Source organism: Barbatula barbatula (assembly GCF_947034865.1).
Source record: "Barbatula barbatula genome assembly, chromosome: 6".
NCBI lineage: Eukaryota > Metazoa > Chordata > Actinopteri > Cypriniformes > Nemacheilidae > Barbatula > Barbatula barbatula.
Genome location: NC_136765.1, coordinates 18,332,276 through 18,350,529, shown reverse-complemented (window position 1 = coordinate 18,350,529; position 18,254 = coordinate 18,332,276). Strand labels below are relative to the sequence as shown.

Sequence of the window (18,254 nt, the reverse complement as noted above, 5' to 3'; positions counted from 1 at the left end):
AAATTTTTAATGGTCATGCTCCAAAGTTTATTTTATTGTTACTTTCCATATGCACGTTGCTGCTTTTGTTGTGAATATGTCAACAGCGCACATTGTTTTCAAATAATAATCTAATGATTTACTGCTTAAAAAAACAAACATATTCATCCTTATGTCTGTCCATGTCTATCTCAGGCATCTGCCAAGATGAATTAGACTCAAAATAAGACTAAAATGTTTAATTTCATTCAATTTTTACAACAAAAGGATATTGTAAGCATTTTCTCCTTTTTTTATAGATTGATAAGCCTGTTTACTGACGTTGGAGGTGAAGCGTGTGCTGTTTGGACTCATTTTGAGCTTTTCTGGAGTTGTAAAGAACAGCTTGTGGTGAATGGCTCTTTCTGCTGAGTAATTATCTTGTCTTGGTAAGAGCAAAGCTGCTCGCACACAACCTGCCTGCTCAACCTGTTCATCCACTACAGTTTCACCTGCTTCGGTGGATTGCATTTCCAGGTGTGAATAGTATTGACGCACAGGCCTTTTTTCATCTCACACTTTTGCCACTGGCTGTCTGAAAAAGTATATTTTAATAAGCAAGTTTTGTTGTCGATCTTGCAAGTTGTGTTATTTACACTCCCCCCTTCATTTATTTTCATGTTATAAATGCAGTTGTCGGTTTAATGTACAGACCAGACCAATAGTCCTGATCCCAATCTCGAAAATTATCATCTCTCCTCCTCTGAAATGGGTTGGTAACTGTTTGACATGGTGTTTTTGTAAGCTGGGCGCTAAGGGCAGGCCAGGTAGCCCGCGAGACATCTGTTTCTATCTCTCTATTTATCTCTTCCCCTCTCGCTCCAGTATCATCTACACACATGCAGAAGCATAATTATGCCATGTACAACGGTCTTTGATAACATGTACAGTTTTCTCCTTAATTCTTTATCAAATGCATTGATCGTGGTGTATGTGCATTGATCCAGGAACCACATCTGCAGCCCGGTGATAAGGCCACTGTGGCATCTCTCTCTCACTCTCCCATTCTCTCTCTCTCTCTTTTGGCTGGAGGCTAAAGCAGGCTGTTGTAGGATTAGCTGATGCTCAACTACTTGCATTTTAAGTTGACACCTCAACACCAAGCAGAGGCCACATTACAGAGGAAAAGCCGCCCGCACGCGATCTGTCCGCACGCTGCTTCCTTCTCCGTAAGCTCTCAGTCGTGCTCTCTTTCTCTCCTTTTCTCCCTCTCTCTAGACTACACATAATTGGATTTGTGAACGGGAGCAGTCGAATGCTTCCGTTAGAATGGCCGGGGACACAAGGTGAAGTTTTCTCATTACAGACCACGAAGCCAGGGGACAGATCATAGCCGATCTGTATTTTCCATTTAAAGAGGACAGTAATGGAAGAGAAGGAAGAATAAAACAGAGCAGAGTTTGATAGAGTGTGGCGAGAGAGGGAGGTGAATAGGACGTGGAAGTCTCTTTATTTCACAGGTCACTTTCTAAAGGATGAAGTGTGTGTGTTCATATGTGTATGCTTATTATTTAAAATGATCAGTATACAGTTTACACACACCTTTTGTTCTTGTGTTTGGTATTTTTGACAGGATAAAGATCCACAATCTCCCTTCTCCTGTACCTCTTGCTTGTGTATGTGTGTGTGTATGTGGCCCTCCCCTTTTCCGCACACTCAGTGTGTCATGACAAATGTATCTGTTTGTGCTTCACTGGCTGGCACCGTCTTTGGCTGGCTGGCATGGTTGTGTTAGCTCCAGGGCCCCGAGCCTGTGTGTATGCCTAGCCGAGCGACTCCTTCCCTGGCTCGATGCGTCCCCGCAGCCCCCACCCACCATCCAGCCCCCTCCAAATGAGCAGCCAGACTGGGGCAGCCACCCGGACCACATGCCCACTGCGAGTGCTTCTGTCTGGGCCCCAGCTCTACCTCCCACCGTCTCTTTCTCGCTCTCTGGTTCTCCCGTCCTGTTAGTGGCGACAGCCCTCCCGTTATCTTGTTGTGCACCTTTGTCTCTCTATTTTCTTTCTTAAAGGTAAAGCGAAGTCTTACCGCACACCACGCTTTCTTGTCTATCTTGTCTAACTGTGCTTCTCTCGCCACCCCTGATGTTCGTCTTTCAGTCTTTGATAGTTTGCGTGCACGCCCTCATTATCCTTGGAGATCTGCAGCTGGGAGATCTCTCGCCTGTCTTCCTCTTGTTTTTCTCTTCCTCTCTCCCCATGCATAGCCCAGTTGGTGAGTCCAGACTGAACGGTCAAGCCTCAGTGTAGCAGAAGAACAGCCACTTGAAGTCCATTTGTAGAGAGAGAGAGAGAAAGAGAGAGAGTCATTAACGGAATCTCTTCATAAGATGAGAGACTGTTTCATGCTTCATTGCGGTTGTGGATCCTTACGTTTCATAAACTTGATTGATTTAAAGGCTTTTCAATGATGATAGTTGTGGTCACACATTGATCGCACTGCATTTCGTGTTTTTCTCTCAGTTTGAATTTCAGAGTAGCTGTGTAATAGTTGAAGCTTGCATCCTAACAATTAAACACATTCATTTGCATTTACCCACTTGGCAGACACTTTTATCCAAATCGACTTACAGTGCGTTCACATTTTTATCAGTATGTGTGTTCCCTGTATGAAACATAAGCTGTAGAAAAGATGGACGACATGACCTCATTCATTTCCAATGAGGAAAAATTAAGCCAAAATGTCCAAGTTATGGCCGCTGACATATTGAGCTGATGACATCATTTTGACCCAGAGTCTGCACAGTAGTGAGCGCCACGTGGACCCGCGGTATCAAGGTCCTGCCCATATTCCCCAATGACTAAAAAACCAAGAAATCATGTTACCACGCACATTTTTTTAGATCTTATAACTAACTAAAAGCAAACTTATTCAAAAAAATGAGAACTAGAAAACACACCAGAGTGATAAGAACTAACTAAAACGGCGGTAACCATCTTTGGCCAAATTAATTTGAAGTGTGATTGTATTTATTAGTTTGGTGAGGTGCCCATACACAGAGAGGGCATTGTTTATGACCTACACTGCACCCAGCCACCAGTGGCCGATCAATGGTATACCAAATGAGCTACAAGAATGGTCTATTGTCTTAATGTAAAAACTATAAACATTGTAATATTCTAGTGCAATCCATACATTTTAGACTCCAAATGGAGTGCATAGAGATGCATTTATTTATTTCATTTTAAAATCTTGGATGATGGTGTGAATAGATCTTTCTGACCCCTTAAGGTTAATCGTCTGCTTGACCTTTTTGATTTTTACCAATTTATACTTGTGTGCGTACTTTGAAGCGTCTTCTCTTTCTGGTGTCGTTCTTCACCTCATTAATTTTCTTTGACTGCAGCATTACAGAGCATTTCCAGAGTTGCCTAAAAGCAGTTTACACTGGGCCCAATGCTAATCCCGTCCTCCAGGCACACATAGACATACACAGCGAATTTCATTTTCTGTGCTAATGGCTAGTCAAACCCTGAATCGCTGTATGTAAAATTGTGTGTCGAAGGTTGTGATACCTGCGAGGTTGAGCTGATCGTGAAGCATTTTAGATTCCTCGGAAAGAATGATAATAATGTGACATTAACTTTTATAATGAGGATAGGTCAAAACCTCACAGCTCTAACAGAACGTTGACTCTAGCAATTTTCTCACTATGACAGTCACAGAGTTCTGTTGACATACATGTTAATGGCTATTCCGAATCTTCTCCAACCAGAGCAGGTGTATTGAGATTTTGCGATGCAACCACTTGTCACACACTTGAACAGACACAAATACACACAATTTAGCTTTGGCTGGAACGCCCATGAGATTTCAGGTGTAACTTGGCCTTAGATTTGTCTTGCTTTTTCAAACTACCCTGAGACTCCAAGGCCCCGGGCTGGACCCCGCCAAAGTGCTCCTGGGATTACTTCATCTGCATCACTCTGCTTATTGTCCTTGTGAACAATGGCTTCAGACAAACAGTTTCCACGGTAACAGGTGAAATGGGGTTAATTAGCCTAACACTTTTGTAACGTCTTTGGTTTATCCGCTCTCTGCTCGACTGCTCTAGAAACCTGTTAGCACCTTGAAAATAAATATAGTGGGGAAATGATGTGTGTGTGTGGCCATGTGGTTGTACAGTATATAGGGACAGGTTTCCTACTGTATCATTCTGAAGGGGCTTTTTTTTATATCTGATGATGAGTCCGGATATCAGAAAAATACTGTATGTCTATGCACAAGTCTATTTATGAGGAATATGGACAGTGATGGATGAGGCAAATTACTTATCTGACTATGGAAAACTATTCTTTAAAACCGTCAAAGCTTTCAAATCGAAGAGAGACTTCACATGGATGTTTACACAACCAAATATTGACATCTGCGTTATCAGTATGGCAAAAACCTTTAGTAAAAAAAATGTTGATGTTTGCATGGAATTGCCGTACTGCCTCTCATTATAATTTCCACAACTTTAATATCTGTACGGGGATATTAAATCCATTTTTTTACACACATTTAAATAATTGTTTTGTTTTTTAATGTATTACTGCATATATCAATATTTATATTTCATTTTTATGTATTTGATATATTTATACTTTCAATAAAAATGTTCAATAGAATTGTTAGGCCTTATGGAATGAGTGCAGCATTTTTAAGTAAATTAATCTGTGATGCATTATGCTGTTTGAGATTGAGTAGGTTTGTTTTGCTATGAACATGCACGTTTTTAATTTCATCTCTTCGGGTTTCAAAAACTTACATTTAAATGACAAAATGTCCGCAGCAACCCTGAGCCAAATACACTCACACGCATGTACTAGGGAAAAAATGACACTCCAGCAAATACCTCAGGTTTACTATGTCTGGACCTATACAGAATCAATGACAAATAATCCATGCAGTGAATCTCTCGCTTTCTCTAAGAGCCTGCCTGGGACCCTCCATCCTGGCTAGTAAGAACGCTGCTATCGCTCCGATCTGATGGGAAAGAGAGGAGTGAAAATGGCATTTCTGTCAATTACTTGAGATGGCATCCGTTCAATAACCCCCTCCCTCCCCTTGTGTGTGTGTGTGTGTGTGTTTGTGTCAGGAGCGTGATGAAGAACGGCGCAGGCAGCTGCGTGAGAGAGCCAGGCAGCTGATAGCGGAGGCACGATCCGGGGTAAAGATGGCTGAACTGCCTCTCTACACTGACTCTGTTGCCTGTAGTGCAGCTGGGAGCAACTTAAAAGGAAGGTCAAAGACAGCTGGAGGTGAGTGCAGGGGGGCTTTTATAGGCCGAACGCGCACATACACTCACAATACATAAACACACACGTGTGCGTGCATGCATACACAGCTACTCATAAGCATGCGTGCACACGTACAAATCTGCATGTATTCACAGTAAAATACCACCTAGCATTAAAGAAATGGCTCGTAAAATACTGTCAATATTTGGGCACTGTCATGTCGTTTTCCCCTCAAGCATAAACATTGTCAGTGCAACATACAATCTTCATGCAGGTTTGTTCTGTACAAGGAGAGTCTGTAGCGGCCACCACTGTTAAAGGAACAGTTCACCCAAAGATTTTAATTCTGTCATCATTTACAAGCTTATAATGCTTAAAACCAAACAGTTCTCGTCCACCATTGACTAAAACAGTAGGAAATGTGGTTTATACATGTATCTTTGTTGAACACAAAAGAAGATACTTTGAAGAATGTAGGAAAGCAAACAGTTCTCGGTGCACCTACTATGGTAGTCAATGTTTGCCAAGATCTGTTTGGTTACAAGCATTCTTCCAAATATCTTTCTCTGTGTTTTACTCTGAACAAAGACATTTACAGTATCGAACAACTCGAGGGTGAGTACAATATGACAGATTTTTTATTTTTGATGAACTGTCCCTTTAAGCTCCGGAAGTGTCAAATAAATCACCAAATAAGCAAATTAAAAGTGGATTTGTGTCAAGTCTACAAAAGCGGCAATATCAGAAATTCCAAAAACAAACCAAGATTTTGTTACTCGTTAAACTGTGTTTTATGGGAAAAAATTGCATATCGGCTATATTTGTGAAATATTAGATTCGGTTGTGAATTCTGTCGTCAAGATAATTTTATTCTTGTTTATTCTGATGTGACATGTTTTCTGTTGCCTGTATTTATTATTGGCTCCCTGCAGGCTGACAGCATTCCCAGAAGAACCCAAGGAAGGCTGAACGCTTGTGTTTGGCTTCTGGGATGTTTAATGTGCTGATAAGTGTGTGTCTATCTCTGTGTGTCCATTAGTGACTTTCAGCCCATATGTGTGGCAAAAAGTGTTTTTGTTGCTCAAACCAAAATGGCACGGCTGCTTTCAAGGCCCAAAGGAGCATCACATTAAAAAACACAACACACCCACGTACACAGAACTCTAATTTGATGTGTTCACAGAGGGCTACACTTCCATTTGTTCAGGCAGTCACTTCCCACATAATCCTTCGGCAATACATCAGGAAAGCTCAGACGATGACCAAATACGCCCTATTCCCAAGAAGACACACTAGTCCACTTGGCCCCAATCATCGGCACCATTATAAAACACACCCATGCCGGTTAATCAGCGGCTCATTGCCTACGGAGGAAACCCGTGGACCGCATCTCCTTCAGCCGCACTACCCGCTGCGTCCCGCGTTATCATCAGTCACCATTTCTCCTTTTATTTCACATTATAGGACAATGAGACTACCCGTTAGCGTAGCTTTAACCGCTGGGCATACCACGTGGAAACAGTGGGGCATTAGCGTAGTGGGGCAGCTGCGGCGTGTTATTAAACGTGTTTACGCTGAGGGGTGTTAGCGTTGCGGCTAGCCGCTGCGTATAATTAAAACTGTGTGCACGGAGCAAGAGAGGTGTTAGCGGCGACTAGGTTGGTAAATACGTGCCGAATAAGAGAGGTGTTAACGTAGCGGGTCAGCCGCTGTTCCTAATTCTGTGCCGGCTCATGTCTGTGTGTACCATTTCCCAGCTCAAGGGGAGACACAATATTCCTGTTCCTTTTATCTCTTTCATCTCTCCCTCTTTGACGCCCTCCATTTTCTCTTCATCCTCTCCCCGTCCGCTTAATAGTGTTCCCACCTTGGCAATCACGCCTTTCTTCTTGTTTCCGCGGCTCAGAGATGCCACAAAACACCTCTCACGGCCCACAGTGGTGGACAAACACGGGAACGGGAAGAGCGGGAAAAACGGGTCAACGGAAGCAGTGAGAGAGAAAGTGAAAAACATGGCCAGGTTTATTTGGCCTTTCGGGCTGTTGAACTCTGCTAATTGTAGAACTCATTAAAAATCAGGTTGAGGAAAACGCTATAGGCTTGATGCACAAGGCCTGTCGTGCAGAACGCATAATCCCAGCAACACACGCACACACTCATAAACACTCAGTTCTAATTCAGAGGGAGCTCAGGCTGAGTAGAGCGAAACATTCACCAGCAAAACTTTCTCCAACTCCGGCACCATGCGTTCTGTTAATTAGCTTAGCTCCGCCTGTATGTGTGTGCGCTCACGTGTGTGTGTTACTGTATCATGGAAAGTAAATTACAAAAAAGCATGAAGGAGAGGAAAATAAAATGAATCCTGACATTTTTTTATACACTTTCTATTGCTCTCTCTTTCTAACTGTAAGAGGATTTCTCTGGGGATGTCATGTAGTTGTTTCCTATTTGTTTTGTCTCTTATTTATGTCTGTGTTGCTCCGTGTGTGTGCTTTGCTCTGCTCTGGTTACCATATAACTGAATGAGATCGATGTGTCTGGATTGAGTGTGTATTGTGAGGGCTCTGAGGGATTCAGATCTGTGGATGCGGAAGAGGAACTCTGGAGGAGATTTTGTCGTCAAGGCCAAATCTGCCATGCAACACACACACACAGAAAAAAACCCTATCCCAGAACGTTTAAGCTTTCTTACTTATTTCACACACACACCAATGCAAGGGCATTGCTAGACCTAAAGCTCTACTGGGGCACAGGCCTCCATTACTTTTCAAAAAACCCGCTGTGTACAAGTATGCAACACAATGCACTATATAAACTTACATTGCTTAAACCACTATTCCTACTGTGCGACAATATTGGGGAAGATGAACATTTCTTGACTACTTTATTAGCCTGGTTGCATGCACTGTTTGGAAAGCGGAGAGAAGTTTTCTTGCACATCTGCATTCATTCTACATTACACAATGATTACGATCAATAATTACATCTTTTCAAGAATTCACAATTACAGTATGTCATTTTATCGCTCCAACTTGTATAAAGAACATATTTTATCTAAAAAGAACAATGGTTTCCAGTTTCACAGCCAAGTCAAAACAAAGTAGGTTCGTTTTTTGATCCAACTGTACTGCATTCAATTGTAGTCTACGCCTATAATAGCATATAGTTATCTCATAGTTACAGTCAACTGTTTATGTAATGTCCTAAACTAGAGCTAGTAAATGTAATATTTATTTCTGAAAGTACAGAACACACTTTTTCGAAGCAACAATGCAATTTTACAGACTTGACAAAGATTTTCCTGAGACGGTATCCTCTAATGTCGAAGACCTGACTGGCTGGAGATGTACATTAGTTTGTTTATCAAGTCTTTACCTCCCTCAAACTCATCATCTTCCCTCTGCTTCCATTTCCCTGCTTTGCACAAATAAAATCTGTTTATTAATGATCAAGTCAAAATTAAATTAAAAGTGTGCTACTGCATCGCTTTTAAAAGCCTGAATTAGGTTACTACATCGCTATTATCAATGGAAATTATAACACTGACAAATAAAGTAAATTGTTAAACCTTACAGTCAAATTCATACTGGGGCACAGCAGATGCACGTGCCCCAGTAAGAGGGGTCTAGTCTAGCAACGCCCCTGCACCAATGTGACAGCAATCCCAGTCAGCCAAACATCAGCAGAACTTCAAAAGAAACAACTTTGGTTAAATCCGAAGTATGTTTTGATGTTCAAATACTTTCTCCTTCATGGCTAATGTGTTGTGACAACTGTTGATTCCCCCCAAATGTAAATGACATGATGCAATGAAAACATTTTTCTGTTTGTTTGAGCGTCCTGACAAGCCAGACACAACAACACCAGCTTAAGCAATTTGAACAAACTTTTGTCCAAACTTATGAAAATGAGAATTATGTTTGCAGTTTTTTGTTATGGTGCGTTTATCGTCAGAAATTCTTCCCTGTTTTATATTTACATCAATGCATTTGGCAGATGTTTTTATTCAAAGCGACTTACATTGCATGTTCCAATACATTTGTATTTGAGCATGTGTAATCCTGGGATCGGACCCATGGCGTTGCTAGCGCCACGCTCTAACCACTGAGCTACAGGAAAGCCTTTTCTTTCAAAAAATATTTGAGGAAGTCCTAAATGCAGTCTTACTTTTCTAACATTCAACTTACTTGCACGCTGGAATATTACTGACATTTAATGCTTGACTAACCTGTCTCTCTTCTTTCCTCCTTTCGTTTCTCGTTTTGCTTATTTGCTAGCAGATGTGGTGGATGGGGTGAGTGTAGAAGGTGAGGATGAGGAGGGCAGAAGTGAAAAAGAGGCTGCGGCAGCTGTCGCTGATGATGTCACTGATACTAACCATGAGGAGGACTTCTCATCTTCATATCTAATGGAGGATGATTTTACTAACTCTGCCAGTGATCTGGCATCTCTGGGTAACCTAACACTGCATGACCTTTGCTTGTGGTTTATTTTTGTTTGTCTGCTTCTGTCTTTTCACTTTGTTTGCTAACACATGTACTGGACAACTTACCCTTGCTACTTACCATAATAAGCATTCATTAACACTGTCTTATGTCACAAGTCCCGACTCCCTGTTTCCATACCTTTTTAGAATCAACGGATATTTTCATTCAAAACATTTCGGTTAACAACCGAACACTTACTTCCATAACATTTACTCCCAAAAATTTTTTTTCTCTTTGGGAAGCATTGTTTTGGTATGTGTTTTGTGTGGCTTCATGGATTAATTAAAAAATATATTCCCAAAACAAAAAAAAGCATATCTAATGAAAAGACATAAAGTTAGTAATAATTTGCTTTCCTCTCATGTTTAGTAGGTGGTACAAGATATCTCAGAAAGAGTAATGAGGAAAGCTTGACTTGTTCTCTTTCTCGCTTGTTTTCTGATGTGTCTTATCTACATTGTTTTAATGTGTTTGGTTTGTGTTTTTTGTCTGTTGTTTTGAAAAGGAGGTCTGAGTTTTCACAAACAAAATGCTATTTATCTTCATAGTCTTACACTGTGAAGACAGAGAATGTTTTTGGAACATTTTACAAATCCAGGTCTCAGCATCAAAAGGTCTTTGCATTTCCTTGCGTGCTTTTATAGATATTGCTTTTAAACTGCTTGATATGACCCCTTGTGACTAAATGGCCTATACCTAATTCCGAAATGGGTGCACACTTTTAGTTGGTTGTGGATTTTAAAGGTGGCATTCCCATATTTGGTCAAACTCTTGATCAGTCACAAACACACACCTCCACCTTCATCCAAGTTGTGCTAAGGCCTGATAAATGACTCCTGTGGTGTTTTTTGGGGCAGAGAGGGATGCTGGGAAACAAGAAGAACAGGACCCACATGAAAAGATTCTTCACCTTACTTTCATCTGTAGCCAAGATGCCTGAGAGAGAGAGAGAGAGAGAGAGAGAGAGAGAGGGCAAGGCCAGGGATTCGGCTAAACCTGCCGGTGAATGAAAACAAGCATTGGGAATATAAAGATGAGCATAAAATAAGACGCACATGATAGACAGACTTGCACTGAGAGGAAAATACTACATTTATGCATTTGGCAGAAGCTTTTATCAAAAGCGACGTACGGTGAATTTAAAGTATATGTTTTATCAGTTATGTGTTCCCTGGCAACCTGGAAATTGTTGTCCATTTGCAGGTTGGATATGTTTGCTGTTGTAGGTGTGCCACTCTCGCTATCTCTCAAGCAAAGTGTGTGTGTGTATGGGTCGAGAAGGCCAGTTTGCTTGAGGGAAAACATTGTCGTATCCCTCTGCTTATCTGTTTTGGAGACAAGTGGTCTACTGCATAACACTTCCTCTTGGATTGTGTCCTGAACCTCTCTTTCTGTCTCTCTTTCTCTGTAGGTGTGATGAACAGCAGACACGTGGACCTGAAGCTCAAGAAACTAACAGAGTTTCGACCACAGGGTTGCAGCTCTCCTTCTTCGTCTTCCTCTTCCTCGTCGTTGACTGCGTCTAGTAACTCGCCTCTGAGCCCGGAATCGGGCGGCCTGCAGGTATCCACATCTAGAGACATGTCATCTATCTATCTTTGCTTGTGCTTGCCTCTGCAACATTTAATGTGCTGTGCACAGTTTGCACCACAAACAAGATGAAAATATCATAGAAGAGGACCTTTTGCTTTTGTTTGATCTACTGTCTCGGGTTTAAAATACACTATGGCCCAGTTTCACAGACATGGCTTAGCTTAAGCCAGGACAATGCCTTAGTTGAATCAAGATACCGTAAAAATACCTTAGAAGAATGCATAATAAGTGTGCATCTCGAGACAAAACAATGGCACTGATATATTTTGAGATATTTCTGAGCAAGTTATATTCAGATAAGACTGGCCACACATCCATTTTAGTCTGGGGCTAGCCTTAAGCCTTGTCTGTAAAGCCGGGCCTATGTGTTTTTATATGTTAAGCCAGAACACTTTAACAGGCATTAGACATCTAATATCCAAGACCTCTGTCATATCAAACGTGACCTTTTCTGACAGAGAGAGAAGGTGAAAAAGCTTTAGGCACATTGACAGCCGTGCATGGCTCACGACAAGCGCTAGATTGATTTGTTGCATGTTTTATATACCAGGGATCTATATGTGTAATGTAAGCACATGAATACCTGTCTATAATTGATATGATTAGTGTGTGTGTGTGTGTGTGTGTGTGTGTGATGACCTGCTGTCTCGCTGCTGTATTTAGAGCCCCCAGGTGGTGACTGCAGGGTATTTTCAGAGACCACAGAAGTCTATACTGCTATACTGAACTACATTCCCTCTACCTGTTTGCCCTCTTTCTCTGGCTCTTGCTCGCGCTCCGTCTCTCTGCTGACAGAGAGGTTTTCCTGTAAATAGATGTTGACAGGATTGTAGATGACTAGTGTTGTGGTGGTTTGTGTTGGTAGAGTTATTCAGTGATTTGCAGCAGATGTGAAATGACTGGTTGAGGTTTACGGAGTCTTCTCTTCCGGTACATATCGGCAAATAATACTAGATTATTTCTAAAAACAAGCAAAGGAAATAAAAAGTAAATTACATTATCTTGCAAAATTATGTCTTTCTAGTATTATTTTGGGTAACCTGTAGAAGAACCATTACTTTGCTAAACCTAAATGCAACAAAGTTACACAACCCGTTGACTTATTGTTGTAAAAAAAATTAACATACAATAAAATTAAACAAATTGTTTATTAAATACCATTATTATGCAGCAAAATATAAATGTATTCAAATATAAATATTATTACACTATTAGCCACTAGCCAGACTGAAAAACAAACACAGACCAGAAGGTAGTTTAGGGCCAGGTGTGTATGTCTGTTGAAACCGTCTATAGATTCCAGAATTAAATTATTTTAGGGGGTTACTTAGGGCTTGGGATAATAATAAAAAGTATTGTACAGCAAAACATAATTGACTGGTTTCACAGATAAGGCTAGTCCCAGACTAAAATAAAAAATCTGTCTAAAAATGTATGTCTTAACTGAAAATAAATTCCCATGACATATCTTAAAATAAGAGAACACACCAGTAAAAAGGAATTTTAACAAAAGCGACTTACACATCCTAATTTAACTAAGACAAATTTCCCTCTTGGTGAGGTTTCTGATACTTTGATTTATTATACTGTCAAAATGTTATGCAATATTATCTTTCACATTAGATTTAACACTTGTGTCAAGAAGTGGAGCATCAATATCAGTGCAGGAACCCATCATTTAAATGACATTATGGATTCACTGAAATCTAAACACTTTTCGCAGATCCATCTGGAATATTGCTGGTAAAAGCTTTTAGCGACTCTGCCTCTCTCGTGAACAGTCCAGCACCTGCTGCAGACCTGCACAACAGCCCAGGGGAGGATCCAGCAGGGTTACAAATAGCAAGGCTTTGAAGAAAGAGCAGCTTTCTCTCTCTCTCTCTCTCTCTCTCTCTCTCTGCTCTTTTCACCATTGCGGCCTCGATGAATGACTGATCTTTTCTTTCTTTGCTTCTTTTTTTCTCTCATGATATTTTCAACCTTTGCCTTATTTAAAACAAAAGACATTAGGACCACTTTCTTTCTATTTCTTAAGGGCTTAACAAACCCAGCCTCCTGTTAGCACTAGACTGCCTAGTCTTAAAAAACCCTGAATCAACCGCTCCGCTCCCTGGAGGATTCTCCTATGCCACAATTCCTCAAGGCCAGGGTAGAATGGTCCAGGACAGAGCCGTTTCCCCCAAGCGCACACCCAGTGTTTTCAGTTGTGTCTCATTAGCAATTGTCTCTATGCACTGTGAGCCTGCTGCCGTGGTGGTGCACGATAACCGCCTGCAATGAGCAGCGGACCGCAACATTAGTCACGCATCCCAAAAACACACACGCACGCATCTCTGCCAAAATAATACCCACCGCCACAATAATGATCGGGGCGATAACAGATTAAAAAGCTCTGATCGCGATGCGGGGATAGCCATGATATCTACCCCAGCCAGGGGTACCGAGGGGCCGTGGGGGCAGGTGTTTCAAGGAAGGTTTGTAAACTGGGGTTGGAGGCCTCGGGTCCTTCGGGAGAGGGAGATTCTAGCAAGGCTTTGGGTTTGAATCCTGTTTGTTTTCTTTGGACTTTAACACGAGAGGAATCAGACGGGGTTAAAGGGCTTAGTTGTTCTGTCTCTAGAGATTCAGGCTGTTGAATGTGGCGGTTTAACACATAAACGCTCACAGCTTTGGTTTTGTGTGATGAGTACTTGGATTTAGGGTGATTTTTTTTTCTTTTTTCTTTTTCACCAACATGACGTAATGTTTTCAAAATGACCTATAGGAATTTCTAAACCTCGGAGGTGAAGTGTGTATTGTTGCGACACTTAAGTCACCAGTCAGATTTGCAATGATTTCCCTAAACTTCGTAAAACTGTCTCACTGCATATTTACGTAATTTTTTAAGCCTGTTTTATAATGTCAGAGGTGGTTTTGGATTCTCAAGATGCCTCAGGAGAAGGTGCAAATTAGGACTTTGACAACTAATATTTTCTCTGAATAAATGTGTTGGGTCTGTCAGATAAACAGCTTTTACTCATTCTCAAACATTGAGACACTAAATGAGTTTAGGATAAATTCTCTTCTCCAGGTACATTCTAATTGCATCTTTGTTTTCAAGTTATCATTTAAGAATGAACAGGCCAAAGTCTGTGTCTTCGCTTGTATGTCTGTATGCGCGCGGGCGGATGTGAACGCTTGTCTTTATTAGCTGTTTGGTTCTTGTACACACACCAGTGAGCTAGCGTTTGCGCTAACAATGTTTCTCCCACTCAGTCTCAAGCAGTGGAACGTGTTCGCTAATTGCGAACTTTATTAGACGTTTCCTATTATTATTAACATTGCAGATGTTATTCTGAACACTGTCGTTTCGCTTTCCAGTCTGCTTGGCTTATTGGGCCCAGCACATAATAACACATTTAAATATTGCGGTGATTGGAAGCGGCGGCGAGAAGCCGCTAACACGTGTTCGCTTCCAAGACAATAGTGCTTTTAATTTGCATAATCTGAATACATTTTCTGGCTCAGGTTTTGTTGAAAGTAGACTTAATTGCCTTATTTTCTTTGTGCTTGTGAGTTAATGTGGGACTTCGAGATGTACCAAATGCCGCAGAACCTTTCTTCAACCATTCTTCAGGCGTGGCACTCCATCGTTAAACATTTCTTGGTCATGTGTGTCTAATTTGTCTCTCTCCTTTAATGTCAACTAGCAACTAAAGCAACTTTTATTCAAATGACTCTGCTCTACTTTTAAGTTGGCTGCACTTTTTTCTTTCTAAACTTTGTTTTTTTATGTCTTTATAGAATAATGTAGATGAGCTGAACGCTCAGCGTCTTCGCAGGGCTACAGAACGTCTGCGCAGTCCTGTCGTTTTCCACAAGGAGTCAGCTGTCAGGAAAACACAGCTTAAATCCTTCAGCCAGTTTGTGGAGACCAGGCCAGGTAAGGGCCTCTGATGTCACTTCCTTATATTTTACTACTACCTCTCTATTAAATACATGAGTTTACCAGAAATATAGATTTTATAACACTTAAAAATGTATTTTATAATGCGCAGAACGAGACCGCAGGCAGAGACGATCATCAAGTTTAGCAGTTATTACACAAAAATATTTAACTGCAGAATTTTGAGACCTTTTTTGACCTATCAGAAGAGCTGTGTAATAATGAATATACAGTTCTCACAAAAGTGAGTACACCACTCACATTTTTGTAAGTATTTTATTGTACATTTTCATGTGACAACACTTAAGAAATGACACTTTGCTACAATGTAAAGTACAGTGAATTTACAGCTTGTATTACAGTGTAAATTTGCTGTCCCCTCAAAATAACTCAATACACAGCCATTAATGTCTAAACCGCTGGCAACAAAAGTGAGTACACCCCCAAGCAAAAATGTCCAAATTGGGCCCAAAGTATCAATATTTTGGGTGACCACCATTATTTTCCAGCTCTGCCTTAACCATCTTGGGCATGGAGTTCACCAGAGCTTCACAGGTTGCCACTGGAGTCCTCTTCCACTCCTCCATGATGAAATCACAGAGCTGGTGGATTTTAGAGACCTTGCGCTCCTCCACCTTCCATTTAAGGATGCCCCACAGATGCTCAATAGGGTTTAGGTCCATCACCTTTACCCTCAGCTGGGGTCGTTATCATATTGCCCTATGGCCCAGTCTCAGTACATGTTGGCATTCATGGTTCCCTCAATGAACTGTAGCTCCCCAGTGCAGTAAGCACTCATGCAGCCCCAGACCATGACACTCCCACCACCATGCTTGACTGTAGGCAAGATGTACTTGTCTTTGTACTCCACCCGGTTTCCGCCACATAGCTTGACACCATCTGGACCAAACTTCAACCTCTTTAGCAATGCTGGCAGCACTCATACGTCTATATCCCAAAGGCAACCTCTGGATATGACACTGAGCACGTACACTCAACTTCTTTGATTGACCATGGGGAGGCGTGTTCTGAGTGGAACCTGTCCTGTTAAACGGCTGAGGGTCTTGGCCAACATGCTGCAGCTCAGTTTCAGGGTCTTGGCAATCTTCTTATAGCCTAGGCCATCTTTATGTAGAGCAACAAATCTTTTTTTTCAGATCCTCAGATAGTTCTTTGACATGAGGTGCCATGTTGAACTTCCAGTGACCAGTATGAGAGAGTGAGAGCTACAACACCAAATTTAACACACCTGAGACCTTGGAACACTAACGAATCAAATGACACCTGGGAGGGAAATGGCTAATTGGGCCCAATTTGGGCATTTTCAGATAGGGATGTTCTCACTTTTTATTTCCAGCGGTTTAGACATTAATGGCTGTGTGTTGAGTTATTTTGAGGGGGCATACAAATTTACATTTGTATACAAGCTGTACACTCAATACTTTACATTGTTGCAAAGTGTCATTTCTACAGTGTCGTCACATGGAAAGATATAATAAAATATTTACAAAAATGTGAGGGGTGTACTCAGTTCTGTGAGATACTGTATTTAATGCATGAAGATGGTCAAGCCTGTAACACTCGGGTTTGTTTTCATATTACAAGCAGGTCTTCCAATTACGCTTAATCTGAAGATAGCACTGAAGTGTCTCTTTAGAGACCTTCAGGAATAATAACAGTTTGATATCAGCTGTATGAGGTGTTTATATATGCCGTGTGATTGCTTTAATGGACATATCAGATCTGAGTGATTGTATTTAAATGGGCTTCTTCTGATGAAGAAAAAACATCTTATTCATTTGCCATTCTGCCGAACTCTATCAACTTTCAGCATCTCTCGCTTACTTTCTCTTTTCAGAGGTTAAAAGGCAGAGATCAGTACCTGAAGATCTGAAGCGGACGGGCGAGGAGAGAGGTCCTGTGACGGAAATAGATGGACGAAAGCCAACTGAAGATGAAGTACTTCATGCATATTTAAATTCTCTGTTGCCGCTGCTGGTTCTGACGCTAGCGTGATATACAGTAGGGTCAAATCACACACATGCAGTCAAATCTTCTGTGAGGGAGTTTTATTTAACATTGATGTCACATTTATTTGTTCTGTTGAAAACGAAGAAAGATATTTCAAAGAATTTTTGCAATTTTCGGTTCTGGGGCATCTTTCACTAACATAGTTGAAAAAAATATTGTATTTTTTTGTTCCGTTAAACACAAAATGAGATATTTAGAAGAATTTATGAAAGTAAATGTTCTGGGACACCTTGGGGCAATTAAATTGTTCCTACAATATAAGGTAGTCAATAATGTCCCAAAACAGAAAATTGCTAATATTCTAATAATCTTTATGTTCAGCAGAATAAAGTATAACATGTAAACAGGTTTGGAACAACTTGAAGGTGAGGAAATTATGACAGAATTTTTGGGTGATCTAGCCCTTTAACCGCCACAAAGAATCCATAACGGTTGAGTAGTTTTAATTTAATACAATGAACACAAAAAAAATGTATATAAATTAAATTAAAAATAACCAATTTATAGACCACTTCCGAAAATGTAAACAATGCTGGTCCAGAACTGGTCGGAAATAACTTCCTGTTTTAGTTTTTTAACACTGTGTTACCATGTGAACAGAATACAACCAACAGAAAATGTCTAAACAAATCAAAATGTCAAACAAACATCTTTAAGAATTATATATGTATGATTTAAAAAAATAAATGTAAAAGTGAATCTGTGAAGTGGTATATATTATGGTTTGTTTAAAGTCCTTCATTCTCCACGTCGAAAAAAAAAGATTTAGTTATTAGAGCACCACATATATACAGCCAAAGCAAAGAGAAATGCACCCTGGGAAGAGTGGGACAGATAAAGACAGACAGAGAGAGAGAGAGAGAGAGAGAGGGTCAGTTGAGACCAACTCTGCCCCCTCTCTGTGTAGGGGTTAATGGGTGTTGAACTTGCCCATTACCCAGCTCAAGCTGAATTACCCAGCGAATGATGTTTGCA

At 40.8% G+C, this 18,254-nt stretch overlaps 1 protein-coding gene across 8 annotated transcripts in view; it reads left to right on the top strand.

Annotated features, from left to right (window-relative positions):
- Nucleotides 1–18,254, top strand: part of ehbp1 (EH domain binding protein 1) — a 113,823-nt gene that overhangs the window by 68,737 nt on the left and 26,832 nt on the right. For 4 of the 8 annotated variants that reach the window (XM_079458359.1, XM_079458360.1, XM_079458358.1 and 1 more), the window contains 5 exons: nucleotides 5,102–5,264; nucleotides 9,524–9,697; nucleotides 11,142–11,293; nucleotides 15,107–15,245; nucleotides 17,107–17,207. In XM_079458359.1, coding sequence (XP_079314485.1) covers nucleotides 5,102–5,264; nucleotides 9,524–9,697; nucleotides 11,142–11,293; nucleotides 15,107–15,245; nucleotides 17,107–17,207 — 729 coding nt within the window. The remainder of the gene's footprint in view (nucleotides 1–5,101; nucleotides 5,265–9,523; nucleotides 9,698–11,141; nucleotides 11,294–15,106; nucleotides 15,246–17,106; nucleotides 17,208–18,254) is intronic. The other 4 variants (XM_079458364.1, XM_079458362.1, XM_079458363.1 and 1 more) reach the window with 1 other exon arrangement.